We start from the raw sequence: 26,193 nt of genomic DNA on the forward strand, positions 1-26,193 counted from the left end.
CTGCACCCTCCGCTGCCGCTGCTTCACCAGCTGCTTCAACCCCTGTTCCTTGCTGGAGCAGGACGATGATGATGATGACGACGCCTAGTCAATCTTGGCATTGGCCAGGCTCCTCGCGGCCGGGTTGTTGATGTTGTTGATCTGGTGCGCCGACGGCACACGCTTGAACTTCCCCTGCTTGCGTAGGCGCTTGCGCGCGACCATGACGGGAACGGAGGACTTGGTGACCAGATAGTTGGAGAAGGAGCCGAGGATGACGCTGTGAAGCAGGGGACAAAGGAGTTGGGTCGGTCAGCGAGCAAATCCTTGCGACACGATTGATCCGAAAAGAGAAAAGAAAAAACATACCCCTTGAGAGCGCTCCTCCCGCGACTCCCCAAGATGACCAACGTCGGGTTCACCAGGTCAATCACCTCGGTGATGAGATGCTTCGGGTTCTTGCAGTGCAGCACCTCGACGATCACGCGCACCTGCAGGCGCGTCTTGCGAAGCAGCTTCGTGACGCGGTCCGTGATGCTCTGCACCGCGCGGTACCGTTCCTCGGCCGCTTTTTCCCGCTCGCCGCGGCCAGAGACCGACGGCGCCGGCGACGCGCTGCTGCCCACGCCCGAATCGGCCTGCGACAACAGCGGCCACGATTTGGGCGCGGGCGCGTACAGAGGAAGGCTGGTGCCGCTCCCTGTCACGGGCGTCTTGCTCGAGGCGACAAGGTTGAGGGCCGCCGCCTGCTCTTTCATGGCTTTGGGATCGTCGGGTACTTGGTTGCCGCTGCTGCCGTTGCCGTTGCTGCTGCCACCGTTGTTGGCGTTGTTGCTGTTGCCGTTGCCGTTGCTGCTACCGCCGCCGCCGCCGCCGCCGTTACCGGCGGTATTGGTTTGGTTGCTGTCGCCCGTGTCGCCGCCGATGACGCCCGTCTCCTCATCGACGCAGTAGATGGCCAACAAGGTGTCGCCGTCACGAAGCACGGTACCAACGGCCCACTCGAGAGCGTGCTGGGACTCCTCGCTCATGTCCGTTGCCACCAGGTACTTGCGTGTTGGCCGATGCTCCTCCTCGGCTTCCTTCACCAGCTGCGACCACTCGCCGCGCGTGATAATCTGGATGGTGCGGTGGGCCTCGGGCGTGTCCATGATCTGCGTCATGGCGAAGGACAGATTCTGCGCCCGCCTGATGTCGGTGAGGTCCTGCTCCGTGTCCGAGTCGATGGGCGTGTGCGTGCCCGTGCCAGGCGGGTCATCGAAGCTCGTGTTGGGGTGGATCCCTTTCTTGGTGGACTTGACGCGCTCGCCCGAGGGTGCCGTGACCGTGATCTTGGGCTCATCCAGAAGCGACCTGTACTGGTATTGAGGCTGCGAAGACGCGACAGCATTTCCTGCGTTCCATGCGGTCAGCCATCTGCCATTCGGCAGGGGTTGTTGGATGCGATCGTTTGACGTACTCTCTTCTTCGGCAGCAGCCAGCAAGCTCTTGACCGGCTTCTTCTCTCCCGAGCCGGACGCAGGCGTCGTCGACTTGACATGGTCAAAGCTCCGAGCAGACTTGCGGCCGCGCTCCCCCTCGTCCCCTGAAGAGCTCCTGTGATCGTCGCTACTATCGTCGCCCAGCGGCTCGCCATCGGGGCACATGTAGTCCTTCTCCAGCCTGCCCGTCTCGTGATTGGCGCTCGGCCTCCTCCCGAGCTCCGACAGCACGCCTCCGGATCTGGCAAGCGCGGCGTTCGACAGGCGCCGGTAGGCATTGTTGTAATCGATGATCTCGGGATCGTCCAGAACGGAGCGTCCTGCAGGGCTGAGGTTCCTAAGCAGCGGCGGCGCGCGGGGCGAGTGCGAACGGAGCCCAAGACGGTTATGGGGCGACTTGGATTTGTTCCCTGCGCGCCCGGGCGGGCCGATCAGCGAGTGCCGCCCCCTATCGCCAGGCAACACCAGGCCCGACGGTTCGGAACCCTTGATGAGGTCGGACAAGGCGCTCGTGCGCTTGCCGCCCTGGGTGACTCGCTTCGGGAGAGGCGCGCCTCCGTGGGTCGTGATGATGCCCGAGAACTGGTACTCGGAGGTCTTGTCCGCGCGGGCTGGTCCCAGCCTCGGTCCGAAGTCGACGGGCGGCCGGCTGGATGCGTCCGACATGCTCCTAGGATGTGCGGGGGCCGAAGAACCAGCTCGTGCATCCGCCGTGGTCGGCGATGAGGGCGTGCTCAAAACCCGCTTGGCGGCGTCCAGCGGGGTGTCGACGTCCAGCATGCTCCGGATGGGTTGGGTGGCGGCCGGCGGCGGCGGAGTATCCACGTCGAGCATGCTCCGAACCGGGGCTGGGGAACGCAGGCTTGTGTTAGCATTATGAGTCCTTGCCATGGCCAAAGCGCTGCTCGTACCAACGTCTAGCATGCTGCGCACCGGCGACCGAGGGGTGTAGGGCGACGGGGAGCGGCCGTTGGGGTTGCTGGTTGCCGGCCGGGCAGGCCTGCCCTCGAGCAGAGCGAGCACCTCCCTCCGCTCCTCGTCGAGCATCGCCTCCATTGACATCGGCTGGTGTTTCCGAGCCATGATGGGCGGCGTGGTGGCTTGGAGGGATGGTGGTGAATTGGAAAGCTGTCGAAGCGGAGCTGGGCGTTGGTGGTGTTTTGCGTGAACCAGTGATGAGGTATGGGGTTGAAGGTGGGGTGAGTTCCAGACGCTTAAGACGGGACACCCGTATTATCGTGACAGATCGGTGGGTGTCTTGGAGGTCGCTGGAGATGGCAACATACAAGGAGAGGCTGTGGCTTCAGAAGGGATAAATGTAAGAAGAAAAAAAAGTCAGACGCCCTGGTTAGGCCGTCCTGATATGCTCTGGAAGAGAGCCGTCTTGGACCATTAGCAGCGGTTAGATCATGAAGTGGAGGGAGTTTGAGGTGGCTCCGTCCCAGGACGGGACTCATTGTTCGGGCATGGAGATGCCAAGACTGCCTGCCCCACTGCCGAGCATGGCTGAGAGCCCCGCTGCCAAGAACACATGCATCTGCTGCGATCCTGACAATTCCTGAACAGCAGCCAGCGTTCGCTTAGTTCACGTGTTTGACGTTGTCTGGATTCTGAAAAGTCATCTCTGGGTCCCCAGACGAAAGACTCTTAACAATTGCCCAATTGGAAGCATCCAGCCCCTGGGGATGCCTCACCCACGTTGACAAACTCGCAATGGCTATCGAGCATAGCAACAGGGTGAAGCTGGCGCAAAGTCCATCGCCCACATGACGTGTTTCTCGATTGAGTCGGACGTGGCCGGTGGATCTTCGGTTGAAAGCCGGGGCTATCCGGCCAGCCTTGCATCCCAGCAACCTTGATGCGAATCAACGTGGTGGGACGTGAACAGCAGCTCACCATCGCTTCTTGGGGGTTGTGCTTTGATCCAAAGATATCTACGTGACTGTGTTATCTTCAAAAACAAAAAATCCCAAGACCTCGAGGTCAGAAGAGCAGAAGGGCGCTCCGAAAAAAAAAAAAAAAAAAAAACAAAGGCTCGGTGCATGGATCAAAACCAGGACACCCGGTTGCGTCCAGGCATCTGATGGTCAGCCTTATGGGTAGATTCGTCCGCTTATACACAAGTATTGTACAACATGCCCACATCCTGCCGAGTTGCACCATGCCCCGGGAGGCAACCTACCCAGCATTGCCAAAGCCCCCTCCACCCACCGCTTGGCCCCGTCCGGGCCTCATCGTGTACATCTTCCCTTCCCATCCTTCCTCTTAAATCTGGCCCTTGACCTGGTTGTTCAGCAGGTTTGCACGGTTGGCCGTGCCACGCTTGTGCTGCTCCAACCGGCGGTCCCAGACGCTCGACCGTCCCTCCACCACCGCCACGATCTCCTCCGCCACGCGGTGCGCAAACTGGGTGCGGCCGCTGCCGCGCGACTTCTTGCGCTCCACCACATCCAGGATCCAGTTGAAGGCGATGCGCCGCCGTTGCCGCGCCCGCAGCGGGATCGGCACCTCGAGCGACTTGCCACCGCCGGCCAGGCCCTTGAAGGGGCGCAGCTTCACGAGCGGCGCCACCGAGTCGACCGCAAGGCTCAGGTACAAGACGGGGTCGAGCGGGAGGTGGTGCGCCGGCGGCGCCCCCGGGAGGAGGGGCTTTGACGGGTCAAGACGTGGGGGCGGAGATGTGCGAAGGTAGTTGAGAATCATAGCCATGTCCTGGGCGGTGGTGTTGCGTTAGAAATGCCCCTCTGGCTGTTCATGAACCTGGCCGCTAGGATCAAACTTACCCTCTGCGCCTTGGCCAGCTTGCCGTCCTTCATGATCAGCCTGGTCAGCTGCTCCACAACGCCGTCGTACCGGTACTTGGAGTTCTTCTGCGAGGGCAGCGGCAGCTCCGGCAGGCCAAACTTGTGACCCTCGACGGCCGGGTCCAACGGGCTGAGGCCATACTCGATCATGCGCAGCTGGCTGAGCGCCGCTTCGTTCTCCGGGCTGGTGGGGACCTCCAGGGCGGATGACTCGTCCGGTTTAGGGGAAGCCGCTGACGGCGAACCGGATGACGACGGCGGCGGGGGAGGGGGGAGGTTGCTGCTGTTCGGGGGTAACGGCGTGGTGGCGTTGTTGGTGAGCGGCCTTCTGGCCAGTGCCACAGGCGCGGCCAGCGCGGCCGAGGGTGGCCGTGAGGCCGCGACGGCTGGCCGGGTGCGTATTGAGAGGGCTCTGCAGGCCGACCAGAGGTTCAATCGCGGAGGCATGGCTGGTTGTGGAGGTGGGCTGTCTAATATCCGCGGCCCCGGTTCGCTGCCGTCCGCAAGATTGGCGTTTCTCGAAATTTTGGAGAAGTCAGGGTTACCTAAGCGCCAAGCCATCCCGGGTCCGATCCGGTCGATCATCAGCCGCCCGCCAACTGCCGGTCGCCCCCAGATCCGACCGGCCCCACACACATCTCTCGGCCCTCCGTTCCAGTTTGGCCGCCTCTCCAACGTCCATCGATCTCGTTTCTCCACACAATGAAACCGTCACTTGCTGAGAGTGACGATCGCACGCTTCTCTGCGTTTGCGGAATGGTTTATTGAGCGCACCTCCCCCTCGACGGTGGCTCAGCCTGTAAGCCCCGAGGGAACGCGCAAGACGCCCATGCTTCCGCACGTGGCGCTGGTCATGGGAACAGTTCGCGGCAGTCTGCCCCAGCTGCCTGCGCTGGACAACGCTGTGTGATCCGTGGAGGTCCAGTCTGACCTCCAATGTCACCCAAATATTTCTCTGCCGAACGGGATCCCGAATTGGGAGACCAGCACTTCGTATGCGCATATGTAAACAAGGAGCTCGGGGAGCTTCGCAATGTGTACGTCCGGGATTCCGATGGTTTTTTCTCAAGCGAATCAGGGTCAGGAGATCTTTCTTCGCATCTCATTTCAGCTTCCCATCCGAGCCTGGACAAACACTAGCGGTGAGCTCATCCCGGCTGAACGAGGCCGCGTCGCCCCAGGAGGCCCGGCTTGGCTGGGGGGTGTTGGGCTTGGTTGAATCGATCCTTCAGCATGGTTGGATTCCGCCGTTCAACCCCCACATCGGATCATCTCTTGCGGATCCTGGAATGAGGCGATCAGCTGCCACCATCTCCGATGCCAGTCACAACGGTGCTATTTCGCTGTCATGTCATGATCGAAAGGAGGATATCTCAACGTGAGCTGGCAATCTTGAGTATAGATCAACTAAGTAGTCAAAGTCAAAGCTTCCTGTCCATTCTATGGCCATCCATGACACTTCCTTCCAGAGATAACCAGACAAGAAGCAACTGCATCCAATCCAAATCAACCACCCACGGGGGCATACTTTTGGACGCCTTCCTCGCTTCTCGGGATCCCATACTAGACAACAAAAGAAACGTCCTTCTAAGTGAAGACAAAAGAATGATGCCAATGTGGGCAATGAGCAAGCAATGCATCCTCCACATAAGAGCTGGAAATCAAGGAGCCTCCAACAAAAACACCCTTCTTTACCCCGTCTTCTTCAACCAACATCATGAGAAAAAGAAATGATCATGGCAAATTCTAAAGACGCCGCCGCGTGGCATGCTCCATGTCCGACAACTCCGTTGAAAACAGATCATCAAAAAAGAAAACTGAAATAAAAGGATGTAGGGGAAAGAGGGGAGGGGGAAACAGTCTGTCGTGTCGTGCACAACCGTGGTTCGAGAACCCCCTTGTGAAATAGGAGAAAACGAACAAAAGAAAATAGATGGCGCCTGCCGACGAATAAGATCGATTTTTGAGGTCGTGGGGATGATCGTGATGGTCGATTGGATCGATATCGGTTGTTCGAGAGGGTCGGAATAGTGAGAGCTGAAGTAGGTCGTCGAGTCGGGTAATATATGTCGAGAAAAACGTCGGGTAGGAGGTAACGAGGCCTTGTGGCGGTGGCCGAGGGTGAGGGTGCAAGAGAAAACTGGTAGGAGAGGTGAGAAGAGACAACCCAGCCATCCAGCCAACTGAGAGACAGCCTCCAACGGATGGCCTGAAGGAAAAGAGAAGAGAAAGGGCAAGCCAGAGAAGAGCCAGAGCGACAGCGCACATGATGTCCGTTCAGATGGGGAGAAAACCACAGAAGTTGTCTCCGCGCCACCCGCAGACCATCACGGCCATCCAGCTCCTGACCCTCTCAAAGAGTTCACCCGTTCCCCTCTCCCTCTCCTCTCGGCACCAGCACCCGCAGGAGGCCATCAATCTCAGCGTGGGCTCAGGCAGAGGGCCCCTCTCCATCCATCCGGGCCGCGCCCGATTCTTCCTCCCCACATACCAGTCCCTCCCCGCTCAGCAACCCCATCCTGGCCTTCCAGGACATCTCCCAAATCGTCCTGATTGCTGCCGGCCTTCGCAAGGGCACGCGGCTGGGAGAGCCCCTCTTGAAGCGCTCTTCAGGTGGGACCAGCACCGGGCGATGACCATCACCCAACGCTCCACCACCGGAGGAGGGAGGGACCGACACCCCATCCTTCGGACATCAACCCGCAACCACACCCGCCACCGCCACCAACAATGCCGATGTCGAGATCCGATCGGCTCCCAACGGACTACCCTCTCGGTTGAGAGAGTGAGAGGGGAGAGAGGGAGAGAATCATTGCCAGCTGCCGCGGCTCGTGGCAGGCGAGCTCACGGCCGAGCTTGGTGATTGTCCGCCGTTGAGCCACATGAGGGCGACCTCGGCGGCGTCCTCCTTGGCGTTGTTGAGGTTCTTGCCGTCGTACCAGAAGCGAGCCGAGTGGACCGCGCCGTAGACGTTGACGCGGGAGGACCAGGCGGTGCGGCCTCCTTGATTTCCCCCCTTGTGGTCAGCAAGAGAGCCGCCGTTGAGGGAGCGGGGTGTCGAAAGCGGAAGAAACGAGATGGCCAAAACACATACCTCGCCGGTCAGAGACGATCTGGAAGACGGGGGCGGCGATGTTGAACTCGCGGCAAGCCTCTGGGGAGTGGGTGGTTAGTCTGCGTCGGCCACGGAAGATATCGGGAGGCATTCTGCCGTACCGTTGAGCTTGTCCTGCCAGCTCCTGTACGCCATGGTTGCCGGATGGGGTGAGGGACCGGAGGTTGAAGACGAGACGGGTAGAGTCCGGGCTTGGGAGGGATGCCGGGCAAGGAAGCCAAGACGTCGAGTTGAGGCGCCACGGGGTTGGGTGAGGGTCCGGGTTGACGCGAGAGACCGAGGCGGTGGCTTGCCGAGCCAAGTCGAGAGGGATATGGGATCGAATTTTGCTTGGGTTGGTAAGTGAGAGGTGAAGTAGGCGGCGGCGGCTTGTCCCTGGACGGTCTTATAGATAGCTCACTTCGGGAGCGCCCGTACGCTAGCCAGCAGCAAGGTACCACCACCTGTAGGGTTCCCGGACAACCGGTCTGCGAGGCGGGCTGATGTGGCTCCAAGGGATTCGAAGAAGAGCCCCAATGTGCTTAATTAAGAATGCAGGCCACCACCAGCACCCAGCACCCGCAACCCACATACACAACACGCCCTCACTGGAAGCGTACAATATCCGCCCAAGGAGTGGTTTCCGTCCTTGTCTGCCTGTTTCGCCGCCCTTCCCGAGAAGTGGACTTTGTGTTGTTTGTACGCAAAGGTGCAGGGCGGATCAGCGAGCGGATTGGGACAACAGCACGGCACGGTGCATCGTGACCGGGGACAAACGGAGGGACAAGACGGGAAAGGCAAAAGGGACAAGCTTTGTTTACCGCGATCTACTGTTGGTCCAGGGACACCGAGGAAAACAAGGGAAGAAGGGCAGGGAGAGACAGACCGTCGCCAAACTCGGATAGATGCCGCGGGGGATTGGCGGCGTGATTCTGCTTCCCGCCATTTCCCCCCCCCCCCTTTTTTTTTCCTACTTGCCATGAGAACGCTATCCACGTTTTGGACTCGATTCGAGGCGGTGGATGGAACTGTGCATTGCTTTCTTGCCTCTCTCTTGCTCGGGTCTCGTTGCGCTTGTGGGTCCTGCTCCATTGTGCGGCTGCTAGGTGCCAAGTCACCGATCTCCAGCAACGCGGTGCCACTTGATGGCGGGAACCATTGGAATTGAGACAGGCCATGACACTAGCCCCGGCCTTTGCTCAACGTTTTTTTTTTGTTTGGTTTGCGATCAATGCTCATGGAAGGTCAAATGATCCCAGGGTGTGTCGTAGCTCTACCGTGCGTGTCAGAGACGTATCGGGCTTCAAGGGCGGGTGTAGGTGTACAAAGCAGAGGGAACAGAGGATTGTTGACATTGAGCCTCGACACCTCATTCTAATGTGTCGAACACAGAAAAAAAACACCACCTCGACATCCCAAACCTCAACCAAAAACAGACAACGCGGGAAACAACCCCGGTCACCGACAGGGGTCCATGTCTGGCTGCCCGCTGGGCTGGGATGGGTGATGAGCTGTCAGCCCCTCGAGAGGGCTTGAAAGGGGAAGCCGAGCGGGAGGATTGGTGCGGGATGTGCCAGTTCCAAGCGACTGGCAGTGCCCGGAGAGGAAAACGAGACGACTTTTTTTTGTGTGCTGTCGTTATCCATGCTCATCCAGACATATCGCTCTCGCGCGCCAAGGCCCAAGGTCCCGGCGAAACGTTGGGTGTTGGTCTGAGTTGTCCGCCCTGGACGGTAAGATGCAAGCCAAAAAGTCTACCCAAGAGGGGAACCGCCAAGAATGACGGAAGCCTGTATGGAAACCGAGCCGTTTTCTCCACGTTCTGGTTCCGAGGGGGCGACTGGCGACGAACCGCCAGACGCAAGGCGAATCGGGCACCAGTAAGATGCAGCGGTGTTGCGTCGCAGTTGCGTGGCAGCAAGCGAGTCGCGTGCTGTCGTGTCGGTTCCCGCTCGTTAGCATGTGCCAACAGCGGCGGTGGTCGGGCTCGCTTCTGCAACGGGTGAAACCCACGGCGAAGGCGACGGACGGGTCTTCCGCCGTTTGGACCGGACCAGGCCAATCCGAGCAGTTTCGTCACCGCTTCCGCTAGTCTGATGGGCGGTGTCAGGCATCCGTCGAGGACCCAATGCCGATGTATAGTACATACATACATACTCCTGGCAGATGGCAAGGACATGGTTTGTCGGCGTCTCTAGTCAAGCCCTACATAGGGCCTCTTAGCATGCTCGTTTCATCAGATGGATGGCTCTGGCTGGCTCTGTTGTCCTCCACGGGAAGAGATCAAGACCCGATTCGTAGACATGGCTCTTGCGGTACCAGCCTGTTGGGATTCTCATGCCAGAGCCGGTGTTTCACGTTGGCGGCTGCCGACAAGTACGCTGTACAGCGGTGAGGGCCTGGCTGACCGAAACATGCACCAAACCGGTTTCCACTACTCCGCGGATAACGCACTTCTGGGTGTTTGGAACCTCAACGGTCGGCCTGCGGCTGGGTCCACGTACGGCCGGTGCTCACGGGATCTATGTTTTGAAAAGCCGATGGTGGATAGGAACCGATGGTGTTTGAGACATGCATAAGACGTTAAGAGGTGGGTCGAGTGTACGCAGTACTATGTATAAACAAGAGAACGTTTTCGGGGCTGGGGGTGCCGGTGCCAGACCCAAACAACAACGTCCGTTTCTGTGTGGCCGTTGACTGGGTAGACTCTCGCCATCGCTGCTCCGGCGACCGCCCCTTACAGGTGGACGTAAGCCCGTCGGCATCCCGGGTACCAATCGGTACCGGCTCCGAGGACTTCCAACGCGGTGTTCTGGTCCGTATACTCGGCGACCGGCGGTGCGCTTCATCACGAACTTTGGGCCGGCAAGACGGCCATATCGACCCCAATCGAAACATGAGGGTTTGGATCGGGCGACACGCGGCCCATGGACGTAGGCTCCACGGGACGGCTCAGGTGGGTGGGACGGCATGAGGGTGACAAGGAAAAGACACGCCGCTGCCGCCCGTTTGTGTCGTAAGATGCGGCGCCTGTGAGACATGGGGAAGTAAACAACGTCTTGGTAGGTGGGAGCCAGCGATGGGACTTTGCGGTGCGGCGTCGGGGCCTTTCACGGTGTTGTGGGTGGGTATCGCTGCCGTGGCCGGCCGTCCGCCTGGCCGGATGTGGGGCCCGGAGACCGGATGGCAACGAGGATCTCGTGTCGCTCCCGGGTTGGGAGGTTGGGTGGCTGACAAGCGAGGCGAACGAGAGCGGCAGAACCGGTGGTGCACAGCCACGCTGAAAAATGCATTCCTCATGAAAGCAGCGCCTGTCTGACATGATGCTGAGTTCCAGTGCCGCGGTGCCAGGTCAAGCATGCCCGTGGGCTGGCGGCATCCTGGTGGCAAGTCCATAGACGTGGCTGACGGGATGGTGCGTGAGCCACCCGGCTGTTGGGCGTTCATGCAGCATGTGGCAACAGCCACCGTGTCACAGCTACTGACGAACACTTGTAGGTAGCACAACGTAGGAGAAGGCCGTAGCCGTAGCGATGGGATGAGACGCGGGCGGGGAAGCGTTGGGGAGACATCCACAGTGCGGTGGAACGGGGACCGGCGCTGAGCCTTGGGAGATATATCCAGAAAGTCGTGAATGCGTCGAGGGGATGGAGTCTCGGGCTGCACCAGAGCACCGTGTTGGCCAAAGGCCTTTTTCTTTTTGACCATGCTCTCTCAAGATGTGAATGAGATATTCGCATCACCTGGCCCTGTTGATGAGCGCAAGCTCTGGCCCTGTTGATTCAGGCGTGTCCGAATGATGGAAACATAAAGAGTCATTGTGAGACGCGAGTCCACTTGATCGGTTCAATAGCCTGAGAAAGTGGAAGTTCGGGTAAGGTTGACCAAGGGCCCAGAAGGTTGATGTTGGTGTTGTCATAGCACGGACATGAGGGGTGAAAGAGGGGGGTTGAGATGCCCTGAGACGATGGACGGATAAGATGAACCGCGTAAAAATACACGCGTTGACATGGTTTACGCGGCGTTTTTTTGCCGCTCCGATGCGTAAACTACGCCAAGGTTACCGTATGCTACCCCAGACGCAGCTCACTACCTGTTTCAGCCCCGAGCATGTGCCCCACTGGCTTTCAGGTGCCCGCGGGCCTCGGCTCGGCTTACGACCCCCAGATTCAAGCACATCAAGGTTCATGTCCAGGTGATGCCCCCAGCAGTACCACATGAAGCAAAGCCAGCCTTTCTCCCTTTCGTACTCCTTATCTCTTGTGGGCGTTGCGGTTGATTGGCAGCATCGTGGGACCGTAATCTGAGCATCGCGAACCCAGTCGCTTTCTTTGTTTACTTGCTTGCCTCGTTTCATTTACACGCTAGTTTCACCAGGAACGCCGCGACCATGCCGTTCGACACCGAGCTGACGCGCCGTCTCGGCATCAAGAGTGAGTTCACCCAGCCCGGCCTTCCGACAATCCTCAACATGGAGCGCTGACGGGTCGCACAGTCCCTGTCGTTCAGGGCGGCATGATGCATGTCGGCACCGCCGACCTGGCTAGCGCCGTGTCGAACGCCGGCGGCCTCGGTATCATCACGGCGCTGATCTACCCGGACCCGGAGGCATTCCGCCAGGAGATCCGCCGCTGCCGCACCCTGACGGACAAGCCGTTCGGCGCCAACCTTACCCTTCTCCCTTCCATGGTGCCTCCGAACTACTCCGCCTACGCCCAGGTCATCATCGATGAGGGGATCAAGGTTGTCGAGACGGCCGGCAACTCGCCGGGTCCGGTCATTGCCCAGCTCAAGGCCGCCGGCATCATCGTGCTTCACAAGTGCACCACCATTCGGCACGCCAAGGCGGCCATCAAGCTCGGTGCTGACTTTTTGAGCATTGACGGGTTTGAGTGCGGCGGGTACGTGAAACCAAAAGCTCCTTCCTGACGTCGATGGAAATGGCCAACAGCTCACCCTCTACCTCGCAGCCACGTCGGCGAGCACGACATTACCAACTTTATCCTCCTCAGCCGTGCTCGGCAGGAGCTCAATGTGCCCTTCATCGCTTCGGGCGGGTTTGCCGACGGGCAAGGGCTCGCGGCGGCGCTGTGCCTGGGCGCGTGCGGCGTCAACATGGGCACGCGGTTCCTGTGCACGGTCGAGGCGCCCATCCACCACAACATCAAGGAGCAGATTGTCAAGGCCCAGGAGACCGACACGGCGCTGGTGCTGCGGCGCTGGAAGAACACGACGCGCCTGTACCGCAACAAGGTGACGGAGCAGGCGCTCAAGATTGAGCGCGAGAGCAAGACGGGCGACTTTGCCGAGGTTGCTCCCTACGTCAGCGGCAAGCGCGGTCGCGAGGTGTTTATCAATGGCGACCCGGAGTACGGCGTTTGGACGGCGGGTCAGGTTATTGGGTTGATTCACGACATCCCCACGTGCAAGGATCTGCTCACGAGGGTCGAGAAGGAGGCAGAGGAGACGCTGAGGGCCAAGCTTAGCTTGGTTGCTCCGGCGCCCAAGCTGTAGAGGGGCGGCCTGCGAAGGAGGGTTGGGATTACGAATCGTGATGCTTCAGCTTGTCTACATGTACGGTCTTGGAACGATGGCGTTGATATGGATCATGAAGTCACAGCCCAATGACTACACAGCAAATCATTTCACCGGAGCCTCGCTGTGTCGGCCCCCCCTGAAACCCCGAAAGCCAGCCCCGTCTTGCATAAGGTAGCAGGTACATATTAACCAGGCACCGCTATGAACCCTAACCCTGTCCTCCCTTGAGTCAGGTCCCTCGTGTTGACCCAAAGCACGCGCTTTCTCCCTGCGCGCAAGACGAGGGCGGTCCGTCGGGTCGGGGCCCGCAACCTCGGCATTTGCGCATTTCACGCGGCTTCTCGTCTCCATTCACCCTGTTCCATAGTTACTCCTCTCTCATCCCTTCATCCCTTCATCCATTCCTTTGTCGCCGCAACCTTTCCCATTTCCTGCCCAGGGTCCAACCGGTTTATTCGTTTCAAAAACAACAATTTCAGGCCGACGGCGCCAACATCTTGAAGCTTCACCTTATCGCATTCGAACAGTTACGCGATCTATCGCAAACTCCCAGCTCGCGAGCGCATATCACCCACACGCCGAAGCATTAGCCGAGGAAACCGACAAAGACACCACAGACCTAGACACAGACACAGACACAGACACACACCCCGAACAGCCCACCCGTACGCACAGCATACACAACCGCCACAATGGTCACCGACACGCTCGTCTACCACCCCGCCGTCTCCCACTACCTCAAGTTCGTGGCCACCACGGTTGGCCGCGACAAGGTCCTGCGCACCATCCAGTACTTTGCGCGCTTCTTTGCCTGGTACCTGCTCCGCACGAACCGGCCGCAAACCGCCATCGCGCCGTGGGAGGCCCTCAAGAAGCAGTTCGGCCTCGTGCGCAAGGTGCTGCGCGCGGGCAAGAACGTTGAGCACTTCCGCGCGGCGGCCAGCGTGGCCGCCGGCGTCGACGCCAAAGCCGCCGCCGACCCGGTGCTCCGCTACACGACGGTGGGCAGGCAGCTCGGGTATGCCGGGTACCTGACCATGGACCTGCTCACGCTGCCCGACGCCGTGGGCGCGCACAAGTTCAAGAAGGCCAAGACGTTCCAGCAGGAGGCGTACCGCTTCTGGGCGGCGGGCATCGCGTGCAGCATCGTCAAGGAGCTGTACACGCTGTGGTCGCTGAATCAGAGGGAGGCCAAGGTGGACCGCAAGGAGGGCGAGGGGGTGCTGGAGAGCAAGAGGATTGCCATGTGAGTTTCTTCTTTTTTTGCTTTTTGGTCGAGGCGATGTGACATCGAGTAACTGACGCCTTGGCAGGGAGAGGAAGGCTAGCCAGCTCCAGCTGACGTCGGATCTTTGCGACCTGACGGTCCCGATCTCGGCGCTCAAGTGGGTGAACCTTGACGACGGGATGGTCGGTCTGGCGGGTACCGTGAGCTCGCTCATCGGTGTCTATCTCCAGTGGAAGAAGACGGCTTGAAAACGGAGACGAGGGCAAAATTGAGGAGTGAGAAAAGAGAAGTGGTGAGCGGAGGAAGGGGGGGGGGGGGGGGTGCAAGGAGGAGAGGGTGATGAATGGTATGGACAAGGAGTCATGAATGATGGGAGATGTCAAAAGCGCCTGAGCGCTCTTTGGACGGTCGACATTTTGATACCTCTTGTACGCTTTGTAGTAGACAGCTTCCTTTTTTTTTTTTTTTTTCTCTCCCTTTTTTTTACCTTCGTCATGTATATGTCACTCCGTTCAGAACGCAGTTCCGTTGGTTTCCGGCCAGCCGGAGAGGTTGTTGAGACTCGGCTTTTTTAACGTTACTATGGAGGTCAAGGTGGCATTGATACTCGAGTTCATCGACCCGACCCGGGCTTCCGCATGTTGATCTATAGTACTCCCCCAGCCGTTCCGGGTCTCCACCTGGACCGGAGGCGGGCCCGGCCAAGGGATCCACTCATACCATTCCCTCGGGGTAAGCCGCCCGGCCAGGACGGTCGCGTTCCGGAGCCTACCTAGACAGTTGGTACACCCTGGCCGAGTCTGCGGCGCTCGATTGGGTGGCTTTTGAAAACAGCACGCAGGAATGAGCGAGCGAATCAACGTCGGACGGGGTGGTCAAGAACGAGGATGTCGAGAAATAGCAGTGGCGTCGTCAAGTGGCAGAATGGTGTACAGGCGTCGCTCTTGACGGGAGTAGGCGTTGATGGGTGGCCAAAGGAAATAGACGCTAGGGTAGCTAGATACTTGATACGCAAGAAAAAGGGGCCTACACAACACTCTCGCCAAGGAGCTCAAAGGACTTCCTTTGCTGTAACCGTTGAAGACAGCTGCCTGTACATGCACCTCTTTTGCCCTCCACCCCTGATTCCCCTCGCCCGGTCTCTGGCAACTATCAGGAGGGCGCCGAGGGCGAGAGCGTAACGAGGGCCGACAAGGTCGGAGAGAGGCGCGCCGAACGGCTGGGAACACGGCACCGCCGATTCCAAGGCTGAACGCGCCAGATGATCTCGAGGTGCTGGCTATGGCATCCCGCCGAGACAACGTATGGAAAAAACACGCCGAAGACAAAGCCCAGCTTCAGTGGTCCGGGGCCAGCACCGTGTAAGATGTAGACGTTGAGAGAGGGGATGCTGACCCAAGAAAGGATGTGGGGTCCCTGGCTGGCTGCTGGGCAGCTCGCTCGTCCCCCATGATGGGATCTGTTCTTCGGGTGGAACAAAGCTGTGTTGTGCTGAGGGACGCACCGAACGGATGTGCCGCTGTGATGAAGTGTGGGCTACGACGAGGGTTGGCGGCGACAGATGGCGATAAAACCAAGAGGGCAAGCGAAGGTGGTAAGAAAAAGACACGCAAAACGTCAAGCAAGCGGGGGCACCAAAGACGCCCGCCTTGTCTATTATCCAGGTGTATATGCCGGAGGCTAACTCCTAAACAACCTAAGGCCTTCCTCCTCGACATTCACGCCGCCCATGTCGTCGTCCTCGTCCTCTTCCTCCTCCTCCTTGAGCTCCATGCGCTGCCCAAACAGCGTGCTAAACAGCCGATCAATCGCATGATCCTCCCAGGTGCGGCGGTCCTCGGGCGCCATAAAGTTCTGCAGCTTCTCGTGCACCGTGTAGCGCAGCTTGCGGCCTTTGCTGGCGCGGCGGTCTACCACCTTGCGCGTCTTGGTCTCCTTCAGCGCGGCCCACCGCACCGTCGCCACCGACTCGCCGGGGGCGCCCGTGTCGCTGCTGCGCTGGTCCACGAGCTCCTTCAGGAGGAGCTGGTAGAAGTCGGCATCGTCGTAGATCTCCGGGTCTTCCACCACCTTCTTGGCGGCCTGGGCGGGGGCGCAGGAGCGGGGTGTCCGCGCCCGCTTGACGAGCCGTTCCGATCCGAGAAGCTGCTCGTCCAGCGCCGCCACGAGGGTTTGGCTTTCGGCGTTGACCAGCTTGCGCGTCGACAGCGCGGCGCTGCTCTTCTTGACTCGCTCCGACCACTTGTCGAGCACCTTGCGCCGGTGCGGATGCACCACCTCCTCGACCGCCTGCATGCTCTCCCAGATGGCGTCGGTGGGCGTGTCAAGGGTGATCTCGTCCCGCTTCCGCTTCTCGCCGACCTTAGCGCGGCTGCTCTCGGGAAGGAAGGTGTGCCGCACGCTGTCGATGGTGTTCCACAGCTTGACGGCCGCCTCCTCGGCCGCCTGGTAGGCCTCGGTGACGTTGTCGCTGCCGGGCTCGACGACCTTGAACGAGTTGGCCGCGACGAGGGCCTTCTGCAGGCGGACGCGGAGGTTCAGGATCGAGTCGAAGGCGCGACGCTGAACCCGCACGGCGGCGCCCTTCTCGGCGTCGGCCTTGGCCGCCTGCGACATGGCGGCCGCGATGCTCTTTTGGCCTTCGGTGGCCATCCGCCGGAGCTGGGCGCGTTCGTCGTCGGCGTCGTCCTTGTCGCCTTGTTCCTCGTCGCTTTCCTCATCGCTTTCCTCATCGCTTTCCTCATCGCTTTCCTCCTCTTCGCCCTCTTCTTCGTCATCCTCTTCGTCCTCAAGCTCCGCGTCTTCTTCGTCATCCTCATCCTCGTACTCATCCTCTTCCTCGTCCTCGTCGTCGTCGTCGTCATCCTCCTCTTCGTCGTCATCTTCGCCCGATACTTCGGCTTCAAGGTCAAAGAGCGGCGCCCCGTCTTCGTCCACGTCGGAACCGGACTCGTCGTCCTCCTCGCCATCCGACCCCTCGGCCATGTCGGCATCGGATTGGCTGTCTTCACCCCCCGAGGACGACATGAAATCAGCCGCCGTCGGCCGCTTCTTTATCCGCCCATTGATCCCATTGGGCTCTTTCGGCTTCGAGCTGCCGCGGAAGACGAAGCCCTTGAGCTTCTCCTCGTCGCTTTCGCACAGGGCGTTGTCGCTGCTGATTTCGCCGTCGTCGTCGATCTGGTCCGCTTCGAGATCGGCCGTCTCAGGGTCGTCGAATTCCTCCTCGCCAGACTCGTCCTCGTCGCCTTCTGCGTCCTCGTCGTCCTCGTCATCCTCGCTGCTCTCCTCAAGAGCAGCTCTGCTGACGCGCGTGCCTCGGTATTCGGGGCCTAGTGTGACCGCCTCCTTCTGCCGGAGCTTGCTCTTCCTGGACAGATGTTAGGTGCGCGCGCCACCAGGGCGAATGGGGAGGGGACCCTCCGTACCCAACGGTGACGTAGTGCTCGGTTCCGACGTGTTCGTCGGCAGACTCTTCGCTCCCGCTCTCCTCGTCCTGATCGGGGACCTCATCTTCGATGTCGTAGTCTGCCAGCCGTTAGCGTGGGGCGGCACCCCATTGTCGGCGCGAGAAATCCCACGAACCCTTTGCAATCTTCTCCTCGAATTCCTCAAACCGCCGCGAGCGGCTCTTTCGTGGTACTGGCGCCATGGCGGGCGGGTGGTGTGGTGGATGAACGAACAGGCCCGGCTCCGGTTCCCGTAAACTCGGCTGAAAATTTCAGGATCCAGCAAACAAAGTTCGGAGACGGGAAATTTTGGCGGTGGCTGATGGCAGAATCAACATGGGAACGGAGGAGAGTGGGGCCAACTGGAGCCGAGTGGGGGGCGTCGAGGTCCCGCGACAGGGGTTTCATGCAGCGACGATGACCACCACCACCTTCAAGCGATTTGAGCTGAGCTCACTCTCACTAGTGACCTAGCTAGGTTCTCAAGGCGCTGCACTACGGTCAACTGAGCGTTTTGTTCTACCGTCTCGAACCCTTCCCATCTGACTTGACAGAGGGAGGACTTTGGGGAGTTGAGATTCTATTGATTAATACTGTTGCGATAGCATTTGATTTGATTTTCTTTTTTTCCATTGGCCATGCGCCTCCCCATGGCCCGCCGGCTCCTTCACACGAGCCGAAGCTTACAACATGAGAACCCTCTTGTAAGTCACATTCGCTCATGTTTCGATAATGTCTTGTGTCGTTTACATCCTCACTAACTCAACCCGCAGGGCCTCCCCCAAAAGGGCACCATCCCCCGTTTCCAACGCGGCCTCCCTCAAAAACGACCCATCAGAGGCGTCTCCCACATCATCGCCGTCTCCTCCGCCAAAGGCGGCGTGGGCAAGAGCACCATATCCGGTATGTGCACCGTTTTTACCCGCCTTTTTCCCGTTGCGTCATCAAGCCAAACAAGCCCGTAACCAAAACCGAACCGTCTTTCTTGCCTCTGCTCCCCCCCCCCCGAAAAAAGCAAACCTCTCCCTCGCCTTCGCCCGCCTAGGTCTCCGCACCGGCCTCCTCGACACCGACATCTTCGGCCCCTCCATCCCGACCCTCTTCGACCTCCACGGCGCCGCCCCGCGCCTGTCGGCGGCGGACCAGCTCCTCCCGCTGACCAACTACGGCGTCAAGACCATGTCCATCGGCTACGTCCTCGCCGCCGCGTCCGCGACGGGCGGCAGCGTCGACGCGGGCGGCGGCGGCGACCCCTCGGCGCCCGTGGTCTGGCGCGGGCCCATGCTCCTCAAGGCGGTCCAGCAGCTGCTGCACCACGTCGACTGGGAGGCGGCCGGCGGGGCGGACGTGCTGGTCCTGGACCTGCCCCCGGGCACGGGCGACGTGCCGCTGAGCATCGCCCAGCAGGTGCCGCTGGACGGGGCGGTGGTGGTGACGACGCCGCACGTGCTGGCCGTGCGGGACGCGGTCAAAGGGGTGGGGATGCTGGAGAAGGTCGGGGTGCCCGTGCTGGGGCTGGTGCAGAACATGAGCGTGTTTGTTTGCCCGTGCTGCGACGCCAAGACGGAGGTGTTTGGCGGCGGGGAGCAGGTGCGGGAGATGTGCAGGGAGAAAGGGATCGAGATGCTGGGGGATGTCCCGTTGCATCCAAACATTGGCGATGACGGGAGCCGGGGGAAGCCGACGGTGGTGGCCGAGCCGGACAGCGAGAGGGCCCAGGTGTTTATGGACGTGGCGAGGAAGTTGGCGGGCAAGGTTGGCTTGACGTTGGACGAGAGAGCAGCGATAAAGGGAGCGTAGAGCCATGTTCATGTCCACACACTGTATACTGTACCATCTGGTTGTTCCGTGGGGAAAAGACCCAAACGTTCATGACCCGTCCAAACAACAATCGCAAACCACCGGATCAACAACAAGCGGGTATCTCATTATTCTTCTGCCACGCTATGACTAGGGGGTACCTATCTACGTCAAACGACACGCTGCAGCCCTAGGGCGACATTTCTCCGGGAGAGCCGACAACCACGCATTTCGCAAAGAAGGTTTGTTCCCACGACCACGTTAGCCTCCGTCCGAGATGCGAGCAGTGGGTGGGGAAGGGTGAAGAGTAAAACCAAACGATCGCAAACCGAACCGCCTGCCCCTGCAAACCCCTCCCCCCCCCTTCCTCCCCTCCTCTCTTTCCGTACAACCTGATGCCGTTCGGGGTCGCTTTCGGAGACCGGCTAGGCCGTGCTGAACGGCTCGCCCCACGGGCGTGCCACCTTTTGCATCTAGGAGAGAAGTGCGGCCGGGTTAGCCTAATCCAGATCTTCATTGGGTTGGTAGACATGGCGGCTTCGGGCAGGATCTTTCCGCATGGGGTGGCCAGACCCGGTAAAGCCCACTGTTGAAAGGAGTCAGCAAGGAGCCCGAAACGAAAGACCGGGAGCCAGCATGCGTTGAAAAGAACGATGGGAGGGGGTTGCTTACCTCGCCCGTGGATGCCCTCTGGCGTGCGAAACATGCTCTCTTTCTTGGCCGCCTTGCCAAATTTGCCCTTGGCCGTAAACTCCTGCCACTTGGCCTTGCCCTTTTCGAGCTCCTTGGAAGCCTTGACCTTTTTGAACTTGGGCCGCTGCTTGTCGTCCGGGTTTTCTGCCGCCGCCGCCGCCTTGGCCGCCTGGGCTTGCGGGTAGATGTCAGCGGCTGCCGACAGGACGATGCCGTTGTTCAGCGTGGTCGTGGATGTGATGGGCGACGGGGTCGCGGCGGCGGCGGAGGCGGAGGCGGCGGTCGGAGCGGAGGCGGGGGCGCCGGTGGTGCTGGACACGACGGTGCCGTCGGCCTTGCGCTTCTGTGCCATGGGGCGGATATCCTTAGCACGCAGCATCTCGACCGTGTCATAACTTTTGAACTTGACCGTGTAGATGGGGGCCGTGGACGAGCCGGTAACGGCCGTGATGCGCGCCGGGTAGAACCCCTTGTCGCCCGAGACCCATTTTGCCATGACGTTGTCGTTCACCTGGTAGTGGATGATCTCTGGCTCCTTTTCCTTCTCCTCGGGCGGAGCCGCCTTCTTGAACGCCGGGTGGTTCTCGCGCGACCATTTCTGCTCGGCGGGCGGCGGCGGCGGCGGCGGCAGCGACGATGCCTGCTTCGGCTCCGACCTTGGGGGCTCAGACTTGGGCTTGAGTTCAGCGAGAGAGTCGTCAATGAGCTGGATCATCTCCTCCAGCTCACCCTTGAGGCGTTGGAGTTCGGCATTGTCGGGGTCGTCCCGAAGCGAGGTAACGACGAGCTCAAGCTGTGCGTCTGTCAGCGGCTGTTGTTCTGGTGGGAGTAGAAGAGAGGGGGGGATGGCTTCTTGGTCCTCCTACCTGGCTCTCGGCTTCCTTGCGCTCGGCTTCGAGTTGTGCGCTCATGGTGTCCTAGACCCGCGATCCAACACAGCGTAAGGCGGGTACGGAAATGGTGGTCTGGAAGTTGCGTGAGATGGGGCTCGGTGGGTCAAAGTCTGTTGGATGTGTTGATGCGTTGTTGAACCGATGTCGATGTCGATGTCAGTGTGTGTCTGCAAGCCGGGAGTCGGTCGCAATTGTCCAACGCCCCCGACCTTATCGCGTTTGCCACTGGCTGGTAACAAACGAACGTACAGTACGGGTACCTTACAACCTGAGCACCTTGCTCGGCCTTGGAAGAATCCCAAGATGCATTACATCAGCCACATGGGCCGGGGCGGTACCCAAGCAGGCAAGGAGCTTACGTCATGGGAACAATCAGGCTGAGGGCGTGCACGACGCTGGATGCGACAACCGACTTGTGAACCTTGGTGATTCAGTCCTCTTGCAACCCAACTTCGCACAGCTCCTATGAACTCTTCGCTCTTACGTTCTTGCTGCCCAGTGCTAGCGGTCTTGTAAGCGGCACGGCGTGGGGCCGAGCGCGGGTACGAAATAGATCGCCTTTGGCCAATCAGCGCCTGGGATTTCGCTGGTACCCGGCCCCTCCGCCCGTCACCGCCCGCTGTTTCGGGACACGAGTCCGTCCGTCAGGTCCCACATGGGACTCGGACCTCGACAAACAAACCTTCGATGAGTCTTCGATTTTGTTGAGCCCGATTGACACTTGAAGCCAACACCTGGGGAAACACGGGTTTTTGTGCTCGCCTTCCCGCCGAGTCTCTTTTTGACATCTGCCTTGAGCCTTTTGCCCCGATTCGTTTCGGGGTTGCATCATTCTTCCCAGCCTTGAACCGCCGCCTCCGTCTCGATTTCCCGTGCGACAAAGCTACCTCATATTACCCGTTCGGTCGCCCCAAGATCCGGCTTATGACGGATTGATCTGGTCGCATTCTGCGGCCGGACCGGTGACGGATTGGGAGACCGGGAGCGGCTTAGCTCGATCGCATCGCGATTGCAGCGCCCTTCTCGGCAGCTGCTGGCTTCTCCGTCCAAGACTCGGACGACATCAACGGCACAACGCAATCCCTCACGGCGCAACTGGGCCGGGAGCAAGGCGAGAGGGACAGGGCAGTTTGGCAACAATAGGGCATCGAGGCACCGAGGCTCTGCCGCCATTGACACGATGGTTCGAGACAGAGACGGCCATGCATCGGCCGCCAGCCAATCAAAAAAGCCAGCGGCGCCCTATGTCGACCTCGCCGACCAACCACAACACCAGCCGCCGCCGCCGCCGCCGCCGCCGCAGCAGCAGCAGCAGCAACATCATCATCATCGTGTCAAGGCCCAAAAGCATGTGGTGGGAGGTGCCACAGGTGCGCGTCTGCACGCACGCATCCCCTCGTCCAAGGCCCTCGCAAAGTATGCTGCCGCCGCAAAGCTGAACCGGAAGCACGGCTCCGTATCGCCCGAGCGAGGAACTCTCCACCGTCGCGCCACCTCGGATCTCAAGCTGACCCGCGACGCATCCGCCACCAACCTCAAGAAGGATCAATCGCACGCCGCCCTGAAGCGCAACCGCTCCCACGTCGAAGTCCCCAAGAAATCAAAGTCTGCCGCCCTCCTCCAGCGCTCCGTGTCCAACCCGGCCGTCAGCAAGCTCAAGTCCACCAAGGTCCAATTCAACCTCGGCAGCGACGACGACGACAACGACGACGACAACGACGACAACGAGTGGGTTGACGCCAGCACCTCCGCCTCGCCTCTGCTCTCGCGCCGCAGCTCTACCGTGGCCCAGAACGCGGCTGGCCAGGCCGACGGCGCAAGCCAAGGGGGCGGCGGCATGCCAGGAGGGCACAACAGCGCGGCCAACGGCACCGACCTCACCCGCGACAAATCATCCCATAGCCTTTACCTCACCTCGCGCATCCTCTCTCGAACCCCGTCGCACGGCGCCCCGCCCATGATGACCGTCGAAACCGCCTCGGCGCGCCCGCCGTCGATCCGGAACCAGTCCCCGCCGGGCTCGAGCGTCGCGCAGAGCCAGCTTTCGGGCGACACGCCGGGCAACTCGATGATGCAGGCACGGCCGGGCAGCAGCGGCAAGGCCGAGCTGACGTCGCGGTTCGTCGGACACAACAGCCAAGACGCCGGATCGGGCACCGCGGGAGAGTCGTTTATGGCGGCCGCCAGCCGGGCAGCGGCAGGCGTGGCCGACGGGCCCAGCGGACCGAAACGGCGGCCGTCCGAGGGCGCGCTATCGCAGGGGCGAGGCATCGACGCTCTGAACGCGCGTCAAGCCGCGGCGGCTTCCGCGGCGGACGGCGCCAGCGACGACGAAGACGTCCCGCCCAGGGAGCGCCGCGGCAAGAGAAGCGGCGAGCACATGAACCGGACCCAGCAAAAGCTCAACCTCCAACGAGCCAGCTCAAGCCTCGAGCCCACGCACCCCCCGGGGCTGGTAGGCGCGGGGCTCCACGGTCCCGGCGGCGTCGGCGTCGGCCCTCTCCTCCCCGGCTTGCCGAACAGCTACGACCCCCGCGACCCGCGCATTGCCCGCACCCTCGAGCGCACGGGCATGGAGTACCTCACCGTCCGCCGCCACCTCAACCCCGTCGCTCGCTCCGTGGCGCGCGTCATGCAGCTGCCCGGGCTGGAAAACAGCCGCCGCATCCCGCAACCTGCGGGCGGCAGCGGCGTCGGCAGCACGAACCCGCGCCACCCGGCCCGCCTCTCGTCGGAGCACAACTTTGTCTCCTCCGCCGGCGGACCCAACCTCAGCCACAACCCCAGCGTCGCCGACCTCATCAACGGCTCCGGCAAGCCGTCCCACCGCCGCCCGACCACCCCGCGCAGCGTCGGCGGCGCCTTCTCCAGCAACCTCCAAAGCGCCGCCTCGAGCTTCAGCACCGACGACAGCAGCAGCAACCGAATGGCCGGCGATCATCACCATCGCCGGAGAAGCCAGAGCCAGGCACCCTCCGAGTACGACGGGCAGGGACACGGGGCGGCGAACCGGCTGAGCGGGTCCAGCCTGCTCGACGGCGCCGAGGACGCCGGCACGGTCGCGCTGCTGCGCATGATGTGGGACAAGAGCACGCTGGAGCTGAGCGCTAGCCATTAGGAGGTGGTTCGTGCTCAGGCGGACGGCCGGGGTGAGGACGCGGCCGCCGAGGCCGCCGAGGATGGGGGCATCTGGATGAAGCCGTGGAAGAGGGAAGGGAAGGGACATGGGGAGTTGGGAAGCGGGGAGCCGTGTGTGGAGGGCGGCGGCGATGAGAATCGCGAGGAGGGTGGTGATGGTGGTGGTGGTGGTGGCATCGATGGTGAGGGGATGCCGCCCAAGAGTTTGCTCGTGGGAGTGTCCGGCTGAGGTGGGTTGAGGGGCTGGGGGGGTCCTTGGCATGGCCGATTGGCGATGCGGTCAAGATGGAGGATCAAGAGGCCGAGGGCGGGAAAGTGACCGCTACGGTGGGCGGCAGCGCGTCGGTTGGCCCGGGCCGGCTTGGCTCCCGAGCGACCTGCACAGCTAGGAGGGACCCTCCCCGCCGCCGAGGTTGGAATTTCGTTGCATGCTTTAATTATGGTTTTGTTCCTTCTTATGGGTAATAGGGTTCCCGGCAGAGGGCCGCGGCCTAACCCAACTCAGACTGGGGGCGGAGAGATGGGACGGCACATCATTGCATTCACACTCTTATGACAGTTGTGACCTTTTGTTTGTAACCCTACGTTGCGCTTAAGGGGGGTTCGGGTGTGGCGCAGGGATGGGGAATAATGTGCGGGTGGTAGACTGAGAACGACCAGGCGCCTTGGAGGTTTGCTTGCATTAGTGGTTTGCCCGAGAACTTGGAATGACCGTGGTGTGGTTTGAAATCGACTTTATGGAGGGTCTTTTGCGCGGATGCTATTGACCCTGTGCGGCATGCCGGATTTGATATCCGACGAGGCGAAACTGACCAACTCAAGAGATGTCTCCATGGCGTCCAAGACAGAAACAGGTGTGAGACACATGAGAGAGAGAGAGAAAAGAAGCCCCCCCAACGACCAAGCCTGCTGCTGCTGCTGCTGCTGCTGCTGCTAGAGCACGGTGGCAGGACAGCTCTGGACGGTCGGTCAAGCGCATTTCTACCTCGGTCCAGCACCGGTTCGGGGGCCAGGAAGCGGGCGGGCGAGGGTTTTATGGCCCAAGAACCCGAGACGAAACGGACAATATACCGACGGAGGCGGTACCTATTAACGCAATGGAGAATTGAAGATGGGTTGGTTGACAACTCAGTGTGCTAGCTGGGTGGGTGACGCCCAGCGACCATCGGCTTTTGGACCTCTTTGCTTTGGCTCGATGAGGCATGGTAGATTTGATGCTGATGAGGCGACCTAACCACCTAACCTCCCAAGCTCTTTCATTGACCAAGTCCCCGGGACTGCGACTAACCTGGCCACCCTCCACCCCCCCTGGTTCAGCGAGATTGTTCAGCAAGAGATTGGCGAGACGAGCAGCCATGAAAGCTCGGTTCAGCCAGATGGACTTGGAGGGGATCAAGAGGCTAACATGCGTTCTGAACGGGAGGTTCGGTCAGTTGGAGTCCAGGACGGTTGGTCAGCTGGAAACCTGACGCCCCGGGACTCCAGCTGGCGCCATCGATACCTGCAGAGATGGTTAGTAGGTGTTCCAACCAGCAGACTGGCCTTTTTAAACATGCACTCGTACAGCACGCTAGCACATACGGCCATACCCACAAGAAAGCACGGGATCCCGTCCGCTCTCCCCTAGTTAAGCTTGTGAGGGCTCGAGTAGTAGTTGGGTCGGTGACGACCAGCGAATGCCGGGTGCTGTATGTTTTTAGGCTCTTTTATTTTTGGTTTAACCAAAAAGTCCCCGGCTTATAAGCGACGCATCCAGGGGAAGCTGGTACATACGGCCATACCCACAAGAAAGCACGGGATCCCGTCCGCTCTCCCCTAGTTAAGCTTGTGAGGGCCCGAGTAGTAGTTGGGTCGGTGACGACCAGCGAATGCCGGGTGCTGTATGTTTTTTGTTGCTCTGTTTTTTTTTTTTTATAAGAGACAACTAATGAGCTTCAATTTTGGACTTTTTCTTTTTTAAGCTTTGTCCTGGTTTCTGTACATACGACGCCTATGGCGAGTCCTCTGCGGAAAAAAAAGAAAAGACGTGCTTCGGAGGTCACACTGCTCCCGACTTACACATGCCGCTGACGTCCTCCACCACCACCTCTGGGTGT

General features: G+C 60.5%; 9 protein-coding genes across 9 annotated transcripts; 4 read left to right on the forward strand and 5 right to left on the reverse strand.

Annotated features, from left to right (window-relative positions):
- Positions 1–84: 84 nt before the first annotated feature.
- VTJ83DRAFT_5427 (uncharacterized protein) lies at positions 85–2,543 on the reverse strand (the record flags this gene model as incomplete). Its single annotated transcript, XM_071012026.1, has 4 exons — positions 85–259; positions 349–1,372; positions 1,439–2,308; positions 2,372–2,543. The coding sequence occupies 4 exons, from the start codon at positions 2,541–2,543 to the stop codon at positions 85–87; spliced, it is 2,241 nt and encodes a 746-aa protein (XP_070864802.1).
- A 1,182-nt stretch (positions 2,544–3,725) lies between these two features.
- VTJ83DRAFT_5428 (mitochondrial 37S ribosomal protein uS7m) lies at positions 3,726–4,711 on the reverse strand (the record flags this gene model as incomplete). Its single annotated transcript, XM_071012027.1, has 2 exons — positions 3,726–4,172; positions 4,244–4,711. 2 exons carry the CDS (start codon positions 4,709–4,711, stop codon positions 3,726–3,728), a joined length of 915 nt encoding a protein of 304 aa, XP_070864803.1.
- A 2,362-nt stretch (positions 4,712–7,073) lies between these two features.
- VTJ83DRAFT_5429 (uncharacterized protein) lies at positions 7,074–7,514 on the reverse strand (the record flags this gene model as incomplete). The annotated part of the gene is made up of 3 exons (XM_071012028.1): positions 7,074–7,267; positions 7,359–7,418; positions 7,481–7,514. 3 exons carry the CDS (start codon positions 7,512–7,514, stop codon positions 7,074–7,076), a joined length of 288 nt encoding a protein of 95 aa, XP_070864804.1.
- Positions 7,515–11,748: 4,234 nt separating this feature from the next.
- VTJ83DRAFT_5430 (uncharacterized protein) lies at positions 11,749–12,872 on the forward strand (the record flags this gene model as incomplete). The annotated part of the gene is made up of 3 exons (XM_071012030.1): positions 11,749–11,791; positions 11,854–12,259; positions 12,329–12,872. 3 exons carry the CDS (start codon positions 11,749–11,751, stop codon positions 12,870–12,872), a joined length of 993 nt encoding a protein of 330 aa, XP_070864805.1.
- A 716-nt stretch (positions 12,873–13,588) lies between these two features.
- Positions 13,589–14,372, forward strand: VTJ83DRAFT_5431 (uncharacterized protein; the record flags this gene model as incomplete). Its single annotated transcript, XM_071012031.1, has 2 exons — positions 13,589–14,142; positions 14,210–14,372. 2 exons carry the CDS (start codon positions 13,589–13,591, stop codon positions 14,370–14,372), a joined length of 717 nt encoding a protein of 238 aa, XP_070864806.1.
- A 1,432-nt stretch (positions 14,373–15,804) lies between these two features.
- VTJ83DRAFT_5432 (uncharacterized protein) lies at positions 15,805–17,776 on the reverse strand (the record flags this gene model as incomplete). Its single annotated transcript, XM_071012032.1, has 3 exons — positions 15,805–17,494; positions 17,553–17,652; positions 17,710–17,776. The coding sequence occupies 3 exons, from the start codon at positions 17,774–17,776 to the stop codon at positions 15,805–15,807; spliced, it is 1,857 nt and encodes a 618-aa protein (XP_070864807.1).
- Positions 17,777–18,211: 435 nt separating this feature from the next.
- Positions 18,212–19,373, forward strand: VTJ83DRAFT_5433 (uncharacterized protein; the record flags this gene model as incomplete). Its single annotated transcript, XM_071012033.1, has 3 exons — positions 18,212–18,277; positions 18,347–18,476; positions 18,589–19,373. 3 exons carry the CDS (start codon positions 18,212–18,214, stop codon positions 19,371–19,373), a joined length of 981 nt encoding a protein of 326 aa, XP_070864808.1.
- A 500-nt stretch (positions 19,374–19,873) lies between these two features.
- Positions 19,874–20,977, reverse strand: VTJ83DRAFT_5434 (uncharacterized protein; the record flags this gene model as incomplete). The annotated part of the gene is made up of 3 exons (XM_071012034.1): positions 19,874–19,959; positions 20,046–20,859; positions 20,933–20,977. The coding sequence occupies 3 exons, from the start codon at positions 20,975–20,977 to the stop codon at positions 19,874–19,876; spliced, it is 945 nt and encodes a 314-aa protein (XP_070864809.1).
- A 1,162-nt stretch (positions 20,978–22,139) lies between these two features.
- VTJ83DRAFT_5435 (uncharacterized protein) lies at positions 22,140–24,077 on the forward strand (the record flags this gene model as incomplete). The annotated part of the gene is made up of 1 exon (XM_071012035.1): positions 22,140–24,077. One exon carries the CDS (start codon positions 22,140–22,142, stop codon positions 24,075–24,077), a length of 1,938 nt encoding a protein of 645 aa, XP_070864810.1.
- Positions 24,078–26,193: the final 2,116 nt, after the last annotated feature.

The sequence above is a fragment of the Remersonia thermophila genome, chromosome 5 (assembly GCF_042764415.1).
Source record: "Remersonia thermophila strain ATCC 22073 chromosome 5, whole genome shotgun sequence".
NCBI classification, from domain to species: domain Eukaryota; kingdom Fungi; phylum Ascomycota; class Sordariomycetes; order Sordariales; family Chaetomiaceae; genus Remersonia; species Remersonia thermophila.